The 21484-nt window shown below is 50.5% G+C and overlaps 2 protein-coding genes across 11 annotated transcripts in view; both read left to right on the forward strand.

The window, feature by feature from the left end:
• The first annotated feature begins 178 nt into the window (after positions 1 to 178).
• SLC38A7 (solute carrier family 38 member 7) lies at positions 179 to 7533 on the forward strand. Of its 2 annotated transcripts, none has more exons than XM_085234821.1 (11): positions 179 to 310; positions 826 to 1284; positions 1512 to 1710; positions 1897 to 2041; positions 2272 to 2370; positions 2834 to 2891; positions 2985 to 3099; positions 3248 to 3395; positions 3482 to 3681; positions 4102 to 4156; positions 4245 to 7533. In XM_085234821.1, exons 2-11 carry the CDS (start codon positions 1018 to 1020, stop codon positions 4345 to 4347), a joined length of 1389 nt encoding a protein of 462 aa, XP_085090947.1. In that variant the 5' UTR covers positions 179 to 310; positions 826 to 1017; the 3' UTR covers positions 4348 to 7533. The 2 variants fall into 2 exon arrangements, with proteins under 2 accessions (XP_085090947.1, XP_085090948.1); XM_085234822.1 differs by having other exon boundaries at positions 181 to 310; positions 876 to 1284.
• A 753-nt stretch (positions 7534 to 8286) lies between these two features.
• CNOT1 (CCR4-NOT transcription complex subunit 1) overlaps positions 8287 to 21484 on the forward strand; it is a 53840-nt gene continuing 40642 nt past the window's right edge. For 4 of the 9 annotated variants that reach the window (XM_085234935.1, XM_085234938.1, XM_085234937.1 and 1 more), the window contains exons 1-8: positions 8287 to 8467; positions 13458 to 13729; positions 17297 to 17404; positions 18409 to 18507; positions 18922 to 18990; positions 19091 to 19145; positions 19562 to 19765; positions 21259 to 21427. In XM_085234935.1, coding sequence (XP_085091061.1) covers positions 13628 to 13729; positions 17297 to 17404; positions 18409 to 18507; positions 18922 to 18990; positions 19091 to 19145; positions 19562 to 19765; positions 21259 to 21427 — 806 coding nt within the window. In that variant the 5' untranslated portion in view covers positions 8287 to 8467; positions 13458 to 13627. The remainder of the gene's footprint in view (positions 8468 to 13457; positions 13730 to 17296; positions 17405 to 18408; positions 18508 to 18921; positions 18991 to 19090; positions 19146 to 19561; positions 19766 to 21258; positions 21428 to 21484) is intronic. The other 5 variants (XM_085234940.1, XM_085234936.1, XM_085234943.1 and 2 more) reach the window with 2 other exon arrangements.

Consider the following 21484-nt stretch of genomic DNA (forward strand, 5'->3'; position numbering starts at 1 on the left):
GCTGAAGTTGGGAGGGACCTCAAAGCTCACCCGGCCCCGAGCCCTGCCGCAGGCTGGCCGTCCCCAGCTCGGGCTGCCCAGGTCCCATCCGCGGCCTGGGGCGCTCACCGCATTCATTGCTCCGCTCTGACTTTTCAATCCGATCCGGAGCCGCTCGGGGGGCGTTGCGCGGGGCGGGCGGCGCCGGCGCGGTTGCGGTGAGCGGCGGGGCGGGGAGAGAAAGCGGTGCGGCCCCGGCAGGGGGAGGGACGGGCGTGGGCACGGCTGCGGGAGGCGGCTCCGGACCGCAGAGAGAGATCGCTCCGCCCGGGTGAGCGGGGGGTCCCGTTGGGGCCGGGGGTACCCTTAGGGTGCAGCCTGGGCGCGGGGGCCGCCCGTCGCGCCGCGGGGTTAAACGGCCCGATGGCAGAACGGGGTCCGGGCGGGAGGCCCGGAGGTTCCCCTGGGCCGTGCGGGTTCCCCTCCGAGCCCCGCCGGCCTCCGTCCGCGCTGCGTGGCGGTGCGCGGGGACGGGGCGCTGCCCGGGGGCACCGCGCGGCCGTTCCCGCAGCCACGCGCGCCCCGCGCCGGACGTGCGCTGCGGTGGTCGTTTGCGGGTCTTGCTGAGCCCGGCCTGACCTTTACCCCGCAGCACGTGGGTAGCAGCTTCTGCAGAGCTTGCAGAAATTGGGGCCGGAATTCGGGAAGCGCAGCGGGGCTCGCGTCCGCAGCAACGTGCGTCCCGTGAACCCAGCGAGGCAGAGGCGGGCTCTCCTTCCCTGGGGCATCTGTGTGCCCTGGGGCACCCGCTGTCCTTGTGCCCTACCCCGCCGTCTTCTCTAACAGAGGCTGCAGGGCTACTGGAGGATCCTCGGCAGCCTCGCGTTCTCCTGCAGCCCTTTCTAGCGGTGACAGCCTGGCTGTTCGCTGTCGCCAAACCCGATGGAGCCAACGCTGCCCCACGGCATTCGGCTGACCCCGGTGCAGGAGCGCTAGCAGGACACAGCGCTGGGAGGAGCGGACCCTGCCGGCAGGAGGATGGCTCAGGCCGCCGGGAGCATCAACACCGACTACAGGGACTGGGAATGGAGCGCCGATGCCGGGGAACGGGCCAGGCTTCTGCAGAGCCCCAGCGTGGAAGCGGTGCCGAAGAGCGAGGAGAACCAAGGGAACGGAGCTGGGGCCACGTCGGCGCTGGGCGCGGTGTTCATCGTGGTGAATGCTGCTCTTGGGGCCGGGCTGCTCAACTTCCCCGCTGCCTTCAACATGGCTGGCGGCGTGGCTGCGGGCATTGCGCTGCAGATGGTGAGAGCTGGGGTGGGACAGCCCTCGTCCCACGTCTGGAGGGGCTGGGGGGGATGTGGAGCTCCGTGTAGGGGCCGTGGGGAGGAGGAGATCCTGGGTGGAAGTCCCCCAGGTGAAGCAGAGGTTCGGACCTCTGAGGGGCAGCAGGGATGTTGTATGGGGTGGATTTGGGAACGTGGGCTTGCTGCTGCCTCACTTTGTCCCCTCCCTGCTTTCCCTTACCCCAGTGCATGCTGATCTTCATCATCGGAGGACTGGTGATCCTGGCGTACTGCTCGCAGGCCAGCAATGAACGGACGTACCAAGAGGTGGTGTGGGCGGTGTGTGGGAAGGTGCCAGGTGTGCTGTGTGAGGTGGCCATCGCCGTTTACACCTTTGGCACCTGCATCGCTTTCCTCATCATCATCGGAGACCAAGAGGACAAGAGTGAGTGGCCCAAGGAGCAATGGGTTGCATCCCTCCTTCTGGAAAGGGGAAAGGATGTGATCCTTTGGGTAGATGTGGCGCTGAGCAACGCGGTTGGGGGGATGGATTGGGGTTGGACGTGGTGATCTTAGTGGTCTTCTCCAACCGAAATGATTCTGTGATTCTATGGCCTATCTGTGCCCACAGTCATTGCTGCTCTGGTGACAGAGCCTGAGGAAGCAGGGAGCACCCGCTGGTACACGGACCGCAAGTTCACCATCAGCATCACTGCCTTCCTCCTCATCCTACCCCTCTCCATCCCCAAGGAGATCGGCTTCCAGAAATATGCCAGGTGGGTAGGAGAGCCCTGCAGGGCTGGGGGGGTGGTCTGGGGAGAGTGGGTGACAGCACCTGGTGTCCTGCTTGGGGGAAGAGAAGAGCGGGGATCATCCTGGTTGGAGGGGTTGGGATGGCCCAGGCTGTGCAGGCAAAGGGATGGGGCTGGAAATGTTGGGAGGAGACCCTCAGACATCCTCGGAGCTGGGAGGCAGGATGCTGATGGCTTGCTGTCCCCTCCTGCAGCTCTCTGAGTGTGATTGGCACGTGGTATGTCACCGCAGTCATCATCATCAAGTACATCTGGCCTGACAAGGAGCTTGTGCCTGTGGAGATTCCTACCAGGTGCGTGCAAGAGATGTGATGCTGATGGTCTCAGCTGGATTTCCAGTCCTCCAGCACAGGATTTGAGGAGAACAATTCACTTTTAGCTTTGCTACAGCTGCATCAAACCCCAGAAAGGAGAGATCTGGGTCTCCTTTGGGGTGATTTTTGGTTATTTCCTTTGCCCGCGTGGCTTTCCTTTCTTCACAGTTTGGGACTATTTCTGGACCCAGGGTGGGCAGGCATGGCTGACCCAGGGATTTTAGGGCAGAGCAGAGTTAAGATCAGTTTTTTTCACTGCCCAAATGGATCCTTACATTTATTTTTTAGCAACTCTTTTTTTTTGATCCCGGGAAAACCTTTATCCATGCAAAAGCTCTGTCCCAGGTGGGAGCAATTGGTGGCTGAGCTGGGGGCAGGTCAGCAGAGGAACAAGCAGTTCCCACATGCCCCTGCTCTGACCGGTGGCCGTTTCTCTCCCCAGCCCCTCCACCTGGATGGCCGTGTTCAACGCCATGCCCACCATCTGCTTTGGATTCCAGGTAGCTTTGAGCAGCACATGGGACCTGCGCATCTCCCTGCTGCTCCGGCTCATCCCATAACGTGTTCCCTCGCTCTTTTCATGTCTCTGGCAGTGCCACGTGAGCAGCGTGCCTGTCTTTAACAGCATGAAGCAGCCGGAGGTGAAGACGTGGGGAGCAGTGGTGACAGCAGCCATGGTGATCGCTCTCTTTGTCTATACTGGCACTGGTAAGCGATGGGACCCCATGGTGGCTTGCGTGGTCCTTGGAGGAGCTGTGAGCTCCTGGGGACAGACGCTCTGGTCAGCAGAGGTACCTTGAACGCACATCCAGGAGGGTCTTTCCCTGACCCCGCTGAGCGTGCCCTTCCCTGGCAGGTGTCTGTGGCTTCCTGACCTTTGGGGCCAGCGTGGACCAGGATGTGTTGCTTTCCTACCCCTCCAATGACATCCCCGTCGCCCTCGCTCGGGCCTTCATCATCCTGTGCGTGCTGACATCCTACCCCATCCTGCACTTCTGCGGCCGGTGAGTGAGCAGAGGCAGTGGGGCTGGCGCAGGCAGGGGGGCACTGCTGGAAACCCTCCTTCCTTCCCATGGCTCTGTGCCCACAGGGCTGTTCTGGAAGGCCTCTGGCTCCGCTACACCGGAGTGACGGTGGAGGAGGACGTGGTTCGGGAGCGGAGGAGACGCCTGCTGCAGACCATTAGTTGGTTCCTCCTGACTCTCCTCCTGGCTCTGTTCATCCCTGATATTGGCAAAGTCATCTCTGTCATCGGAGGCTTGGCCGCCTGCTTCATCTTTGTCTTCCCAGGTACATCCTGGGATGCTCTGTGGTCAGTGGAGGTCTCAAGGCTATGTATTGCAAAGAGGGAGAGGGTGGGATGGGAACATAGGAGCTAGGAGACCTTCAGAGAAAGAGGTCCAACTGGTTTTGACTGCTGTCTCTACTCCAGAACTGGGAGTGTGGGAGAAGCAGCGGGCTAGGTGAGAACGGGCTGAAGGAAAACTATCTCATCAGGCAGCAGCATGCTCTGCCCCTTTCCAGAGCAAGCTGGGAGGTGGCTGGGGTTGGGCTGTAGCACATCCCCGGTGAGCTGAAAGAAGGCAAAGAGAAACAGGAGAGGACGTGTCCACCCTGCCCTTGCCTCAGTGGAGCTCAGTTCAGCTCCCTGGTCTGCAAGGCATCTGCTCTGTCCTTGTCTGGGTTTAATGTGCCTCCTGTCCCTCTCAGGGCTCTGCCTGATTCAAGCCAAACTCTCCGAGATCCAAGAAACCAGAGCAGTCAGGTAACGAGCTTCCCCTCTCCCTGCTTTCCCTGTGGGATTTGGGCATAAAGGTCTCCTCTAAGTGCGCTCCATCCTTGTGCATCCGCAGCTGGTGGGCCCAGGTCGGCTACGGGGTATTCATGGTCACCCTTGGAGCCTTCATCTTCGGACAGACCACTGCCAACGCCATCTTCGTGGATCTCGCAGCCTGACCCCTTCTCCAGGCAGGACCCTGCTGCTGCTGAGGGGAAGTAGATTTCCCATCAGACTGAGGGGGAGCAGGGAGAAAACATTTTAGCATATTGGGAACGTCCAAGAGGAGTGTTGAAACGCAGGGCTTCACTGTAAGAGCCCTGCAGGGACTTGTGTCTTGTTGTCTTAACACACCAGGCAGTCAGGCTTGCCTTCTCAGTCCTGACTCCCTGGTGACGGAGGAGAACCCCACTCACTCCGTGCTGACGTCCAGGTCAAATCCTTTCTGCCCCTCTGGGGTGGGCTTCACTAAGGGATCCCATTTGAGTTTGCACAGGAAAGCGCACTGCTTCCCTCAGTGCTGGGGGAACTTCTTTCCAGCACTTTCACAGCTTGAAGTCATAGCATTGGAGGGAGGCAGCGTGTCTTGTTTAAAGGGAACTAGGGACAGTGCTTTAATTTATAGTAGGTGAGAGTGTGCTGCGATCAGAGCATAAAACAAATGGTGCACCTGGAGAAAGGGAGAAAGCAAAGGGAGCTCTGCCTCGCTGAGCAGCACTGGGACGATGGGTCCCGGCTGATTCCCATCACCTCAAAGTGAGTGAGTTTTACTGTCATGAGCAGAGCAATTCCTCCACCACCTTAAACCCATTAGCTTAGACAGTGAGACCTCCTCTGTCCTCTTCTGTGTCTGTGTTTGGCTTTAAGTTTGCTTTCCTGTGGCTCGTCTTGCCAACCTGCTGTTCTGCCCTAGTGCTAGCAGGCGTTTTCCCTCCCATTTTCCTCTGAGCAGGCTGCACTTGCTGTTAGGAAGTGGGAATGTCGCATTAAGCCTGATTTTAACTTGCCATTTGTGGGAGGGGGATTGGGAAGACCACAGGAGCAAAGTTTACATTGCCATCCCCAGCCTCGGGGCTGGCAGACTCACTGGAGAAGGTGCTGTGAACTGGATCTGCCTACTGGAAACACTATGCTAGAACCAAGCTCTTAGTCTCAAATCCTGTTCTTCTGGAGTGCGTGGCCAAGGAGTGGGCCAGGTGTAGGTCTTAAGGGACGCTCTGGGGATAAAGCAGGCAGTATGAATCCATTCTATATTGTTCCCACTATTGTTCTCATTTGTGCTGTGGCTGGTGCTGTTCTGGGATGTCCCTCCTTAGCCTTTCCCAATAGTTTCATTTATGCTTCTTGGTTGTTTCTTTGGGTGTAGAAGTTCCCCAGTTGCAGATGAGGATTGGGGCAGTTAAATCTCAGCAGCCAACTGCTCTTGTTGAGACTTTAAGGTCCCTTGGTCTTTGGTTTCTAAATTCCCAGGCAGGAAGAGATTGATGTTCACGTATCCTCATGTACGGTCTCGAAGCAGTACTTGGCAGACATGAGACATGGCCCAGCCTGTGACAGTGGGAAGATGAATGTGACACGTTGATGCAGTCCTTGCCATGTTCCTTTCCCTGTGACCAGCCAGCAGTGGGTGGGAGGACGGCCCGTGGTACAGCTTGCTGGTGTCATTCGTCCTCTCCCTACAGTGCTTGTGGTGTATGGGTGTGCTCTGACAAAAGGTGGCTTCAGCCTGGCTCTCACATTCCGCAGCTCCCAGGCGGTGCTGGCACAGCTCTGGGAAGGGCTTTTCACCTAAATGCACATTTCTTTCCAGAATCTGCTCTGAAATTTGAATGCTCCCCACCTTCCCCCATCTCTCTGAGGTGCGATGGAGAAATCCAGACAGAAAATGAGAAGGAAAGCCCAAATAAATTGTTGAGGGGACTGTGTGAAGTATTGTGTCCCTCCAGTCTCTTCCAGGATAGCTCCAGCCTCTGCACCTTCTGCTTTTCACATGAAAAGGCTCCAGCAAACCTGTTTGCATCACCGCCGTGTGCTCACCTGGGAACAGAGGAGTGCTGTCAGTGTGCTGGGCTCTCCAGAAATGAGGCCATGTTTCAGGGAATACGAAGCATGCAGTTATGTGAGCATACCACCAGCCTGCTTTCCCAGAACGAGAACAAGAGATGGAAGGAGCCAGAGCCTGGGCTTAGTGGGTGTTGTGTCTAAACACAGTCCATCTGTGCTGCACGTGGGAGCAAGGACATCACAGGCACAGGCTGTCTCCAAGCCCCTTCTGGCTCGGGCTTTCTTGTCCATACTTCCCTTTCTTCCCCCTTTCTTTCTTCCCCTTTTTCTCCTCTTCTTCCTTCCCTCCCCCCTCCCTCCTTCCCTCCTTCCCTTTCCCCCATTTTCTTTCCCCTTCCCTTCCCTTCCCTTCCCTTCCCTTCCCTTCCCTTCCCTTCCCTTCCCTTCCCTTCCCTTCCCTTCCCTTCCCTTCCCTTCCCTTCCCTTCCCTTTCCTTCCCTTTCTTTCCTTTTTCCTTCTCCTTCCTTCTTTCCTCTCTCCTTCCTTCCCCTTTTTACCCCTTTCCTTTTCTCCTTTTCCTTCCTTCCTTCCTTCCTTCCTTCCTTCCTTCCTTCCTTCCTTCCTTCCTTCCTTCCTTCCTTCCTTCCTTCCTTCCTTCCTTCCTTCTTCCTTCCTTCCTTCCTTCCTTCCTTCCTTTCCTTCCTTCCTTCCTTCCTCTTTCTCTTCCTCTTTCTCTTCCTCTTTCTCTTCTTCTTTCTCTTCTTCTTTCTCTTCCTCTCTCTTTCTCTTTCTCTCCCCTTTTCTCCTTTCTTTCCTCCCCCCCTTCTTTCTTTCACTCGTTTCCCCTTTTCTTTCTTGCTTTCTTGCTTTTCCCATCTTCCCTTCCTTCCCTTTTCTCCCACCCCCTCCAAAATGCAAAAAAAGCAAAGATCCCTGGATAAACACCTTGGCTGTCTCCGCTGGCTTTGCAGCAGCTGCAGCATGGTTCTGAGCATGAAGGAGAGCCCAGGCAAGCAGGGCTGTGGTACTTGTGGGGCCTTCAGGTACAAACCAGGCTCAGCTAAGACTGCACTGGTGTGGGCTGGAGCCGGGCTGCAGGATGTGTGTTGTGTCCTCACAGGAGTGCAGGCAACCAGAGATGCAGCTCAGTTTTGTGTCCCTCACAGTGCTGTGTGGGGGTGGGTTTGCATCGTGCCCTGCTACTGGGGTTATGTGGTGACGGGGCTGTTTCTCTGTTTGCCTTACCACTCCTGCGGCTGTTTACAGACTTTTTATGTAATTTTTTAAGTGCAAAAAGAAAAACAAAAACCCAACCCTGGATGACCTTGACTCAATAAAAGTGAATTGTGATGAGTATCCCAGGCAGGCGTAATGTGGTTTCTGCACAGCTGTGTGGTCCCATGGGAGAAAGGACCCCAAAACGCCAGCAGGATCGGCTGTAGGGGGCACAGCCCAGAGTGACGGGGGGGGCTTAACGTCACGGAATCATGGAATCGTTAAGGCTAGGAAAGCGCCAAAGACCCCCAAACCCACCCACCCCGTCCCCTCAGGGCCCGCACAAAATGGCGGCCCCCCTGGTCCACACCACTGCGCGCCTGCGGGGGGCGCGCAGCACGGACCGCACCACCAACCCGCGGTGGGGGGCGGGAGGAGAGCTGCAGTACCGCATTCCGGCTCTAGAGGGCGCGGCGCGCGGGCCGTACCACCGCTGCGTGTAGGGGGGAGGCGGTCGGGAGGACCGCACCACTGCGCGGAGGGGGAGGCGGTTGGCACCACTGTGGAGGGGCTGCTTCCCCCCCTCCCCGTGACTCCGGGCGCCCTTTGGCGCTCCTCGCCACTTCCTCTTCCTGCCTTGCGCTGATTGGCCGACCTGAGCGGCCAACGCTTGTTGATCTTCGGGGCGCATGCTCCAGCCCAGACGCCCGCTCTCATTGGCCCCAACGCTAGGAAGGAGTCCGGCCGGCTTCAACCAATCGGAGTTCTTTCCTCACTCCGCGCTGAGGGCCGGGGGGAGGACAGCGGAACGCTCCGCGAGAGTCAGCCGCGCTGATTGGTCGGACGGCTCGGAGCGGCGCGCTCCGATTGGCGAAACGCCGGGCGGGGGGGGCGGGAACCTCCACGCGTCCCTCCCCCTCCACCCCCCGCTGGCGTGCCGCGAGGGGACGGGGGAGGGGAAAGGCCGCGACGTGAGCGCGCGACCCCGTCCGCCATTTTGTAGAGCAACGGCGGAGACCAGAGGAGAAAAGCGCGAGCGGCCGCAGCCCGCCGCCTTGCTTCGGCCCCGCCGCCTCTGAGGTGAGAACTGCGGGTTGGGCTGGGGGCACCGGAGCCGTTCGTGGGCGGGGGGGGGAGCAGCAGCCTGGAGGGGGGCACGGCGGAGGTGCGGGGCCGGGCGGATGGAGCGCGGCCTGTGAGGCCCGCGGCGCTGCGTGAGGCCCGGCGCGCGTTGCCGCCTCCCTCAGCTGCGCTCGGCGCTCAGAGCGGCGGCCCGGCCGAGTTCCGGTTGCCCACCTCCCTCCTACGAGCTGAGCGGGGTCCTGTGGAGAAGCGCCATCCGCAGGGCGCTGGGCCGTCCCCTCTCGGCAGGGTTGGCTGTGGGAGCGCTGCTGCCGGCTCGGTGGGCCCGGGGAGCACAAGGAGAACCGGCAGCCGTAACACCGCCTCGGGGCTGCAACAGTTGGCTGTCCTGGTTGGGATAGCTGTGTGTGTTTGAGCAGTTCTCTTTGGACGGCCCGATTTCTGGCTATCAATGGAGCACCAGCGGTTTGTTTGGGCTGAGTGATTGCAGACTTCCAGGACCTAAAGGGAGTCTATAAACAGGAGGGAGTCAGCTCTTCATAAGGGCAGATAACAGCAGGACAAGGGGAAATGGCTTTAAGTTGAAGGAGGGAAGATTTAGGCTAGATGTCAGGGGAAGCTCTGTACTATGAGAGCCGTGAGGTGGTGGAACAGCTGCCCAGAGAGGCTGTGGATGCCCCGTCCATCCCTGGAGGTGTTCAGGGCCAGGTTGGATGGGGCCCTGGGCAGCCTGGGCTGCTATGAAATGTGGAGGTTGGTGGCCCTGCATGTGGCAGGGGGTTGGAGCTTCATGATCCTTGGGGTCCCTTCCAACTCGGCCATTCTGTGATTCTGCGACTTATGCCTGTATTTACAACAGAAATGAAGTAACCTTAAAACAAACAAACAAACAAAAAAAAAAAACAAACCACGGCTGGTACTTGAAGGCCATAGAGCACTAGAACAGGCTGCCCAGGGAGGCTGTGGAGTCCCCTTCTCTGGAGTTATTCAAGACCCTACCCCTTCAAGACCTTTCCTGTGTGAGCTGCTTTAGTACAGGGTTGAATTGAGAGATTCCCAGAGGTCCCTTCCAGCCCCCTTTGGTTCTCTGATTAATTTTCAGGTACATCTCCAATTCACAACTACTCACGAGTCCAACCTTTTAGAAGGAAGTGTGACATCTGCTATCAATGGAATTTGCTTCTTCTAAGGCAGGCAGCAGCACAGGTGTGACCCTGATAAGTCACTCCTAGTGCATGTAACTTGAGTGTTTCCTGTTTCTAAGGTAACTACTTTGCCATTGACTAAAATTATAGGTGGGTCAAGCCTGGGTGAGGTGACTGTCATAAACAGGAAGCACACTTAGCTGGCAGTGAGTGCACAGTGTTGTGTGACACTCTTTCTAGAGTGTTCTTCTCTTATATGTGTTATTTTCTGGCCATTCATCCTTATAGCCTGGTTTCTCACAGCAAACTCACTTTCTCCCTGTCTCTCCTCTTTGGAGAAACACCTCATCCTATTTATACATCTAGCATAGCACTCTTGGTGCTAATTGTATGATTTATTTGTATAGTGTTTTCTGGCAGGAGTTGAGAACCTCATCAGTGAATGTGTGCTGCTGTTATTGTCACTTGAGTTGTTTTATCCTCTACCTGCAGTACTTAAAGCCTTTGCAGCCACTGAAGTGAGAATAGTTCCTTAGCTCTGCAAAAATATTAAGAACAAAAACCCCGAAGTTTGGCTTAAAGTAATTTTGGAGTTGTTTTTCTGGTAAGGTAGTTGCTGAATGTGTACTGAGGACTTGAGTTTTGTTTTTATCATCCTCAGCAGCGAAGTTTGTTTCTCCTCCTGATCTGCTTCAGGTTAGTAGGGAGTGTTTCAACTTGTTGAAGTGTTTTGGCCACACCTGACTACTGGTTACATATTAGCCCTCTCTATCCTGTGCCTTTGGATTGTAGCCTACAATTGTATCCCATTTATGTTGTAACTCAGCAGAACTCTGCAGCATCGAAGAGAATCCACTGAAGCTTCTCCCCTGCCAGATGTTGGGTTGCTGACCCCTCCGTTTCCTCAAGAAGCACGCAGGCAGTGTAGCACTGTAAATTTCAGCAAATATTTTCTGCCTCTTAGAAGTCTGCCCTGTTGCACAATACAAAATGGCAGTGTTCTAAGTGCTCCCCAGTCCTGTGTCTGAGAGCCAATCCAGTTACTGTATTGAGGCCCTGTTACTGCAGGTAGCAGTTTTGTCAGCAGTTGTAATGCCTTGGTAAACTCTTGCTGGCTTAGGCCTGATTGTTCTGAACCTGTCCAGGAGGCAGGTTTGCCACAGGGACTCAAAGCTGCTTGAATTCTTGAGGCCAGGGTAGGGAGATTTATTCCCACTAAGAATATGTGCATCTAAAAATAAAGTCTGCCTTGCATAGCATTCATAGCTTCCTTAATCAGTCCAGCAGAAATTAAGTTCAGTCTTGCGTACAGAGGCCAGGGGGGTACCTGTGCCTTCTGCTTTCCTGGCAGTGCTGGATTTTGGGTACTGCTGTAAGTTAGGTTGCACTGTTGGAAACTTTAAAGCGCTGTCAGTCTCGTGCTGGTGGGAGCTGCAAGTGGCTGTGCATTGGGATACATACCACACAAACCATGTATTTAGAGTGTAGATAGGAAGCTGCTTCCTTCAGCTATTGTGTTGTGCCCTTGAGTCACCGTGTCTGCTCAGGCTTTGGTTCTGCTTCCTTGGAAAGGAAAGCCCTGCTTTGACTGTTGTGGTGTTGTGCACGCAGAGTTGGTGGTCTCTGCTTTCCAGCAATGCTGCAGCTGGGCTGTGTCTGTGCTCTGCAGGGCTTTGTGCAGCAGCAGGGAGGGTCAGGCTGTAGGCACGTGCTCTCCTGTGGCTCAGCCCAGCTCTGAAGTCCTGGGATATAAAGGCTGCTTTGGGGTGGGGTGAGTGTGAGTGTTGTATTTGTTGTATCAGCCTGAGGAGCAATATCCAGAGAAATGCCATTTCTCTTCCTAGCGGCCAGAGAGGAAAACTCTGAAGCTTGACTTACTGGCTGAGGAATGACAGGATTGGGGTACTGGTGTGGGTCCTGCTCCTGAGTTTGTACCAGGAGCAGGGTTCCCTTGTCAGCTCTTTGTGGGATGTCCAGCTGTAATCACTGTGGCAACAATAGTCTGTCTGTTTGTAACAAATACTTGTCAAAAGCTTTAGTGGTGTGGTATGGTGAGAAATGCTTGAAAAGCATGTGCCTGCAATGCCTGGTGATGCCATCTAAAATCCAGTTGCCAATTACAGAAGGTCAGCTGCCGTCCTGCTGACCTGTCCTGGTAACCTCTGTGCCCCCAGCCTTCTTACAGAACTTCTGCACTTAGTGGGTTATTAAGCCTGTGAACAAAGGTGATGAGTTGTAGCCTACCAGAGGAACAGAAATAAATCTGAAAGCTTTCTCTGATTCTTCTTGTGACTTTCAACAAGTTCTGAAATTCTTTCATGACTCTTCTAGCTTGTCTTTGTCAGCTAGACTGCTTTCAGTATTAGTTTAAATTGTAGTTGGAAGATCTTTGTGTGAATGGGATCTGCAGTTCCTAGGAGCATGTGGGGTTTCTGTGGCATCATAACAGGTTGCCCAAGGAGGTTGTGGATGCCCCATTCCTGCAGGCATCCAAGGCCATGCTGGATGTGGTTCTGGTCTGCTAGTTGGCGACCCTGCATATAGCAGGGGGTTGGAACTGGATGAACATTGTGCTCCTTTGCAACCCAGGCTGTTCTGTGATATAAGTTGGCTGATTTATTTTTCTTTTTTAAAAACAAACCAAAAATAAAAATCAAACAAACAAACACCAGAAGGATCTTCATCTGCTATGGTGAAATGCATTGCTTATGATGTTTGTCATCTGGAGGACCAAGGGGAGGATTAGTTGTGTGTAAACCTGCCCGTCCCTACAAGAAGCACGCTGCTGCCCTTCCACTGGAGCTAGGTTGTGAGCATCCTTCCTGTTGTGGCAGGAGAAAGTGTTAAATAGGCAGGTGGTAAGGAACAGCTCTAAGTGTGAGTGAATACCTCCTGTCCAGAGAGAGAAGGGGAAGAAGCTGCAGCTCTGTGTGTCTCAGCTTTCTTCACTGCTTCCACTCCTGGGAAACACCAGGGCTGCTTCCCAGAGCCGCTTCCCTGGGACTCCCGCGACTGCAGCTTGTGCAGAACTTGCTTTGGGATGCAACCGTATCGTGTTGGCAATCTGTGATTTAACAGACGAGATGTCAAGTGCCAAGATTTGTGTTGTCATAGGAATCTATTAAGCTGGCACGCTCCGCCGTTCTCGCTCACTGGAAAGCTGTTTCTCTAGGAGCCAAATGTTAGGGTCAGTTTATTGCAGCTCTTTGTCTGCGTTGCTCATTCACAACCGCTTGTTTTGTGCGGTGCTATTTGATAGCAGCCAGGCAAAATGTGACAGAGATGACCAAAGAGCACTCTGTGTAAACTCCTGATGGATGCTTGGAGTGCTGGTGACCTCTGATTGTTGCTGTGTGGTGCCTCGTTTGCTATGCATCTCGTTTTCTTCTTTCTCACAGCGCTGAAAGGGCGGTCATTCTTCCAGCTGAGCTGTTTGCTGGCTCCTTCAGGCTGGCAGAGTGCAGAAAGGAATAAATGTGGTTGGGTGCTGTGAAAACAACTAAGCTTGTGTTGCAAAAACTTCATAATGCTTTGCCTTCCTGGTGGATGTCATTATATCGAATGCTGTACGTAAGTTAAGCCTTCAAAAGTGTCTGTATTATCAGCGTTGTTAAACTTCGCTTGGTTTGCAGCTTAGCTTACAAGCAAGAAAAAGTAAATAGCTCTGAGGCATATTACTGAATAGTTCTGTTAGTACAGAGGAACCGCTGTTTTTTTTATATTATATGAATAAACAGAAAAATACTTGTCACAGAAAGTTATCAGTTAAAGTAATGGCGGTGCCTGGAACAGAGCTGTGAAGTTGCCACAGAACTCAAACCTGATGCAATTTTGTCTTACAGGTGCCATGTTTCTGTACAGAGGAAGACAACTGAGAAAGAGCTGAAGAAAGCAACACAACCAGATACAGGCTAATTGGGGGAAAAACAATTAACCTGTCTCTGAGGTGACTAAAGGGGAATAATGGTGATTTTGCGCCGGGCTCGGCCGCCTGCTTCCGCCCCAACCAGCAATGAATCTTGACTCGCTCTCGCTGGCCTTGTCTCAAATCAGCTACCTGGTGGACAATTTAACCAAGAAAAACTACCGAGCCAGCCAGCAGGAAATACAGCACGTAAGTAAAGCAGCGGTGTGACTGAGGAAACCTTGGAGAGAAAGAATGGCAGTGTCAGGTGGAGTTTCTCTCCTCGATTGAATTACGCTCCACAGTGCTCTCCTGTGCACGGCTCTGTGCTGCAGGATGGGGAGCTGCAGCTCCCACCTGTTCCTGCTGGATTCATCCATGGGGTGGTGGAGTACAGCAGCCAGTCGCTCCTCAGGTCTGAAAGCAGCGTGTCTGTGGCTGTGCATTACAGGCATCCTCTGCTCATGGAGTATGGCATACAGAGCTTTCCTAAACTCTTTCAGGTTCATTTTTTCAGCTTCTGGGTGCTCTGTAAGAGCATTAGGTGGGAGAGGGAGGAAACTATATTTTCTTGTCAAAGTTGTTCCACTGAAAATGAGAGGACGTGGTTAATCTGAATACCTTCACCTACCTTGGGTGGAAGAGTTTTGCTCCTTGTTTCATTTGATGGAGCGTAGCATGCTGGTAAGTCAGGTGAGCTTCTGTGACCTTTTATAGTTTATAGGCAGAGTAGCTGTAGCTTCTCTTAGATCTAGGCAAGAATTCTGGTTTGACTGACCCTTTTAAATATAGTGCTGATTGCAGGATAGGCTGGAAACAGCTGTCAGCAGAGGAGTGTTTAGGAGGAAGTGAATGCTACTGAGCAAGTTTCAGAAACTAGTTTAGATGGGTTCCCAACACAGCTGGGCCAGTTAAACATTTGTGCTCACAAGTTCAGTACTTGCAAGGGTGTGAAATCCTGCTGTCCTTGTCAGCCTGTTTCAACAGATGAGCAGCTCCTGAAGCAAGGTGTGACTGAGGTGTGACTTGCAGATTTAACATGAAAAATTATGTCAGCATAATTAATTTCTAGGTTTGAGAGAACGTATGATCAGTCTTCTTTTTAGCAGGAATACAGATCTCTAAAATGGGGACAGGTTCCTCCTTATCCTTCATCACAGACCCCTTGGTGTGTCAGAGACTGCAAGTGGAAATGGCTGGTTTGAGTGTATGTGGCTGTAACACAGTTCAATACTCAGTCTTTCAAATCTCCACACTCCCCTGTTGTTTCTAACTTGCTAGTATTACTTGACTTGTGTCACCTCGTGCAGTTTCTCCTTAGTTGCAGGGATAAGTGCATGCTTGGGCTGTCTCCATCTTGCTCACACTGCTCGGTGTGAATTTTTGGCATAACTCAGTTTTACAAAGCTCATGCCTCAGCATACAGAGCATGTGGAAAAGCATACTTGCAACTGTTCTTTTCACACATGATTAGTGAAAATAGCCTCTGATCTTAAGCTGCTGGCTTTCCTCCAGTTTGCACTTCTGAACAAAATGCCGCAGACTTTAAATGCATCACTGGAGAATGTAAAGGTGGCAGAGCTGACTTTTGCTTTAACGTGCTTTCAGTGACCATCTAACGTGGGTGATGCTTTAAGACTGCTTTAAAAAGTGGAACATGTATTTAAGAAAAAAATCTTCTATGCATTTTTGTCAGAGAGATAAATTCAAAAGAGTGACTGCCTTCAAAAATGGGTTTGGTAGTTTCCTTTTTCCTAAATTGGTGAAAAGAGAAGGGCTTTGAGGGCAGACTCATCTAGGAAGGCAGAGCTCTCTGCGTTCTGTTCAACAGAGCTGGAAAGCAGTTATTTCTGAGCTAAGCCTGTATTTGCCTGAGCAAAGTCCAGCTTGTGTGTGTGATAAATCCAAATACATGTGGTTCTACCACCTGTAGTTTATGATGAAGCTCAGTTTAACAGTTGCCAGAAGCAGGCATGTTTTGTACAGGAAAGCTAGCAATTCTCTTTATCTATTTCCCAGAAAAAAAACTTCTGTATCAGTGTAGTAGAGCTGAGAAATGCCTATACTGCAATTCCAGCAGCATTTCCCCCAATGGCATGTTTAGTTTTCAAATGCATAACCTTCTGAAGTTACTTCTAAACAAGGAAGGAATCTAATTTTGATGCAGAGATGTACTGATAGCTTCACTGTGTACAGTTCTCTTCTGCATCCATCTGCTTTGATGAATTCATCATGGTTGTAGCTCACTAGAAGTTGGATCCAGCTTCATGCCAGCCTTGTTACCACGTCTGAATCTACGCATTTGGTTGGGATTGTTTTCTGAAGCCTGAACTAACTCAGAGTTTGACTGAGCAGCTTCTTACAAGTCGTGGGCAGTGGCTGCCCTTGGAGGCAGTACTGTCAACACAGCTGAGGTGGGCTATCTGCTCTGGGCTGATGTATCATGGGCACATCCAGTCAGGGTGCAAGGCTGGCTTTGATTTGGATGTTCCTTTCCAGCAGAACAAAGCTTGGCAACCACTGGGATAAGCAAGGAGAGGGGAAGCATAAGGTTAGATAACGATAGAGGAATTGAGCTGAAAGCTATCAGTCAGCAGAGCTGAAGTGGACGCAGCCTAAAGCAGTGCTGTTTGTCTTTTTGCACGAGGAAGACACCAGCAAGCAGGGAGGTTTGTGAACTTGATGTAAGGAGCTGAGTGCAGGCAGAGCTGCTGGGGCATGCTTGCATGTGTGGAAACAATGGCAACGTCTCACTGATGGATGAAGGTTGGATTTGATGTTTGCTGCTGTTACTTGGACAAATAAAGCAAGCTACTGGTGCTTAAGTGACTTGAAGCTTCTGCCAGTATGGATTCTATTAAAAACAAGTGATGTGGTGCAGTTAGATAAGACTTAAAGAAGCAAACAAACACTGAAACAATCTGAAGGTTCTTCAGACAGCAAGCTGATGAGCTGGGCTGTAGTCCAGTTAAGGCAAACGATGGGATGGTAACAAAGATGTGGCCTTAGAGGTGGTTGGTTGGTGTTTAACAGATGTGGATCACCGATTTGTTGCTGAGCTATAGAATTGGCTGAATGAGCTCTAATGACAGGGGAGAAGGCTCAGCCACAGGTGTTCAGCATGTACTGTTTGCTTTTAAAGTTTGCCAACAAGCAAGTTAGAGATGGTTGTTTGGGTGTTTTTTGGTTGTTTTTTTTTTCAGTTAGGAAACACTGTGCAGTGTTTTAAAAGAGCCTGGAGCAATTGTGGCAGTCAGACATGACCAGGAGACAAAGTAGAAGCTGCAAGCTCAGTGAAGCTGCAGTCCAGCGGCCTGTCTGGGCTACATCCCTTGTCCTGCAGAGCTGCGTGCTGTCCCAGGGCTCTGTGCTCTTGTGAGCTGAGATGCAGAAAATGTAGGAGAAAAATACAGAGAAGTGGGACTGTGGCACCACGTGAATCCTGGGCTGCTTTAGTGGCAGAGCAGCTTTAAGTCTTTTTTTTTTTTTCATGACTTAAAACCCCCTTCTCTTAGCTTTTCTTTAAGGATAAGACTTGTGAAATGCATGGCTTCTGTGTCTGTGACTTGAGTCGAGATTCTTCTCCTGTCACCTTTTATATTTTTAATCTGCAAATAGGTTTAACGACTTGCCTTTAAAAGGGGCAACATTCTCATTTGTGTAAAAACTGTAGACGAATGAACTGCTAGAAGAACTGCTGTATCCATGGTGTTAGTCCCAGATCATGCTTTATAACCACTGTTTGCTACCAAGGCTTTCTTGGATGTTTTCTTCCAGATTGTGAACAGGCACGGTCCCGAGGCAGACAGGCACTTACTACGCTGTCTATTCTCGCACGTGGATTTCAGTGGCGATGGTAAAAGCAGTGGCAAAGATTTCCATCAGGTAAAGTCTGCAGTCGGGCAGTTGCTTGTTGGGTTGATGTGTGCAAAACCTGCAGCAGGGTGTGATCTGGGGGGTGAGGAGGGTAGCTGCAAGTGAACTTCTGTTATGGCACGTGGCTTTTTTATTGCAAGCACCTCTTGACAACTCTTCAACTCTCTGAAAGGGCAGATAACAGCAGGACAAGGGGAAATGGCTTTAAGTTGAAGGAGGGAAGATTGAGGTTGGATGTCAGGGGGAAGTTCTGCACTCAGAGAGTGGTGAGGTGCTGGAACAGCTGCCCAGAGAGGCTGTGGATGCCCCGTCCATCCCTGGAGGTGTTCAGGGCCAGGTTGGATGGGGCCCTGGGCAGCCTGGGCTGCTATGAAATGTGGAGGTTGGTGGCCCTGCATGTGGCAGGGGGCTGGAGCTTCATGGTCCTTGAGGTCCCTTCCAATCCAAGCCATTCTATGATGCCAGTACTCTAATCTGAAGACAGTAAACTACTGATAAATGACTCTTAAAGTACCCTGATCTGGGGAAACAGCTTACTTACAATTGTTTTTTTCACTACACACAATGCTCTCCTTGAAAGCCTTTGTCCCAAAAAGCTTTGTCCCAGTTCACTAACTGACACTTCTGCTATTAGCTCATGTTTTTCATCCTTAAGCAATATTGGTGTGGACTTCTTAACTCACAAATAAGAACTAAATGTTCTTAGATTGTCTATTGCAATCTGTGAGCACCCTCACAGAAGATGAAATGTCTCACATTTGCAAATCAGTTTTCTTTTCCATGTAATGGTGAGAGTTTGGTCACTGTCTTAGTTTTAGAGAGAAAACCAAACTGAATCTGAAGTGAACCTCATTGAAAAGGAATGAGTTCAATGAGTGTGAATGAAAATTTAGGCACTTACAAGACTTCCATGCTTTATGTTTAGTTCTCCTGCGTGTTTGAAGAGTAGAAGCTTTGTGTTACTGTCCCGTGTCAAAACAATATGAATATGAAAGTTGCTTTGCTCTTCCCAGACTCAATTTCTGATCCAGGAGTGTGCGTCGCTGATTACAAAACCAAACTTTATCTCGACGCTGTCCTACGCCATTGACAATCCGTTGCACTATCAGAAGGTGGGTATGTTTTTGCAAAGGATCCTACTGGCTTTTTTTCTGTGCTTTTCCTATTTTGTGGGTTTTTTTATGACTAAAATTGGTTGTGGTAAAGTCTTCAAAAGCTGAGCTTGCTTGTTTGTTGCAGACAGTACCAAAGGAAATCATCAGTGCTCCTGTTTCTGTCAGTATAAAAGCCACAATGGGGATTTAATTGTGAAGTTAAATTAACGCGGGGATACTGGGAGTAAACTTTTAGTTCAGATGCATCCAAAAATATTCTAGAGATGCTTAGTTTTCCGCTACAGGCTGTGTTAACCTGCAGTAGAACAGTTGCTAATATTCAAGACCTGCAAACAGGCATCAGGTTGCCTGCTGTGACAAGTGAGACTAATCACAAAATCCGCTCCACTTAACTTTTTTTATTCGTTTCAGAGTCTAAAGCCTTCACCCCATTTATTTGCCCAATTGAGTAAAGTCATCAAATTAAGTAAAGTTCAAGAGGTAGGTGAACCTTCTATTTTCAAACTTTTAGTGTTCTGTGACTGAGCTTGTTGAAAAGGGCAATGTCTTCTCACTGTTGTTTGGGTTTGTTTGTTTATAGGTGATATTTGGTCTCGCTTTACTGAACTCTTTCAGCTCGGATCTACGAGGTTTTGGTAAGAGAGCCTTCCAAAACACTGCAGCAAAGACATTGTTTTCCATTTAAGCAGTGGGCTTTCTAAATAAGTAGATATTTGCATGATGTTGCAGTCAGTGAAGGAGCTGAAGCCTCAAAGCCTTTTTTGGGGAGGGCAAAAGGTAATGTGGCCATCTGGTCTTCTGTGAAGTTGAAGGTCCCTTCCATGAGTGACTTGCTAGGTAATGAGTCAGGCTGAGGGCCTGCCTTAACTGTTCTGGTTGTCAGCTCCCCAGTAAGCTCAGAGGTTTGGATTATGAAGTTTATCTTTAAATCTGAACTGTTGTAGTTTGTTATCAACAAACTCAGAGTAAGTTAATGGTACTTAACTGAAATAAATTGTTATATTGAAAACACATCTCAGATTTTGATTCTGTTCTCTTTTGCATTCCACAGCTGCTCAGTTTATCAAACAGAAACTCCCAGATCTTTTACGCTCTTACATTGACGCGGACGTCAGTGGAAATCAAGAAGGTGGCTTCCAAGATATTGCAATAGAGGTCCTGCACCTTCTCCTCTCCCATCTCCTTTTTGGGCAGAAGGGAGCATTTGGGGTGGGACAGGAACAGATCGACGCTTTCCTCAAAACATTACGTAGAGGTAAGTGTGGTGTTTTCCTGGGAGCCAGACTAAGTGTGAATTTAAAAATGGACGTTTGTAAACCTGCTGTCAGTGCAAGCTGCTGAAGTGGGGATGGGGCTGAAGTAGAACTCAGTGATTTTTCCTAACAAAACTGACAGAAGTACCACTGCTCTGGCTTCTGGCCAGAACAGTATTTCTCTTTTAGCATGCAGTAACTTGAGACAACCTCAAGGTTTGGTTTTTTTGTTCTTTTTTTTTTTAAAGACTTTTGATAAACAAGCAAAGTAAATATGACGATATTTTTGTCCACTTGTTTGCTTGTATGTGGTGGCATTTGTGGTTTTAACTAACACATCACAATGCACTGTAGTTGGAAAAGCCTAAGCTTCTCTGTAGAGTAAGGAACATAGTCTTTAACATGTTTTTTTTGTTTGTTTGTTTTAAAGAAAAAAGCTTTAAAATCATTAACTTGGAAGAGTAATCACTGGGTGTTTTATATTAGGAGCAGATCTATGAAATTCTATCAGAGTGTGAGATGTGGTTTTGAGTAAAACTAATTAAATTCCTGGAATCTCCCATTCACCTTGTATGGTGGCAGCGGATAACATCAATGAGAAGTGGTAGTTCTTACCTCTCCAAAACCAAAGTGTGTGCTGTAAACACTTAAGGATGAAAACTTGAACTCAAAAACTGTGTTTAACTCAACCCACTGCTTGGCTCCACACAGATCTAGAGGAACACATCCTTTGAACAGGAGAGCAGAATGTTTCTACCATTTGTTTAGGTGTGACTTCTTAAGTCATGCTTGCTTTAGTGAGGATTAATGCATTAGCTTCTGTTATTTTCCTTGCTTTGATTTGGGAAACATAGAATTCTTCTCAGAGTGGCCCCAAAGAGTATTGGATGCATTATGTATTGTCTTCAAGACAGTGCTGTCTAAGGAAGGCCTGCCCCTAAGTTGTCTTTACTCTGCTGTTTTGCTGTGAACAAAACTGCCACCAGTACTTCTCATCTTCTCAGTGCTGTGTCTTCTTTAAACTTTATTTTCCTGAGAGGAAGAGCAAGTATTCTCCTTCCATCCTCAAGTGCCTCAGTTTGACTGGTGGACTTCTTAAGCTGTGGACTCTCCTTTGTTTTCTAATACTTCCTGATGTAGAGGAGAGCCTTCTTTACTGCTGTCTTGTTTCTTGTTCTGTGTTTTTTTTTTTTTTTTTGGGGGGTTACTGCTATTATTGACAGTCTGTAGCTGTAAAGCTCCCACTGCAGCTGCTGGTCTTGGGCAGCTGCAGTGGGAATATTAATGTAGCCTCTTGGACATTCTTATTCTCTAGGAATATCTCAGAGCCAGCAGGGAGCTGCTAGATGGGGTGGAGAAATACTTGGAGCAGCATCTAAATTTCTGCAGCAGCAAGGAAGTTCTAATACAGCACTCTTTCTGAGTAGCCAGTTGTGTACAACAGCTATTGTTCTGGGCCTTTGGCATGACTTTGTTTCGTTATGTTTGCCTTCAGATTTTCCCCAGGAGCGTTGCCCTGTGGTGCTTGCACCACTTCTATACCCTGAAAAACGGGACATTCTAATGGACAGGATCCTGCCTGATTCTGGAGGGATAGCCAAAACAATGATGGAGAGTTCTCTGGCAGACTTTATGCAAGAAGTTGGCTATGGCTTTTGTACAAGGTTTGTAGGAAAAGACATTTTTTTTTTTTTTTTTAATATGAAATCAAGCACTTTGGG

The sequence above is a fragment of the Meleagris gallopavo genome, chromosome 13 (genome assembly GCF_905368555.1).
Source record: "Meleagris gallopavo chromosome 13, MGAL_WU_HG_1.1, whole genome shotgun sequence".
Taxonomy (NCBI): domain Eukaryota; kingdom Metazoa; phylum Chordata; class Aves; order Galliformes; family Phasianidae; genus Meleagris; species Meleagris gallopavo.

Excerpts from the sequence above, each read along its gene's own strand:
- SLC38A7 (XM_085234821.1), top strand. The coding sequence starts at position 1,018 with ATGGCTCAGGCCGCCGGGAGCATCAACACCGACTACAGGGACTGGGAA. Across the intron at positions 3,396-3,481 it reads ATCCTGCACTTCTGCGGCCG|GGCTGTTCTGGAAGGCCTCT; the intron begins GTGAGTGAGCAG and ends CTGTGCCCACAG. Across the intron at positions 3,682-4,101 it reads CTTCATCTTTGTCTTCCCAG|GGCTCTGCCTGATTCAAGCC; the intron begins GTACATCCTGGG and ends TGTCCCTCTCAG.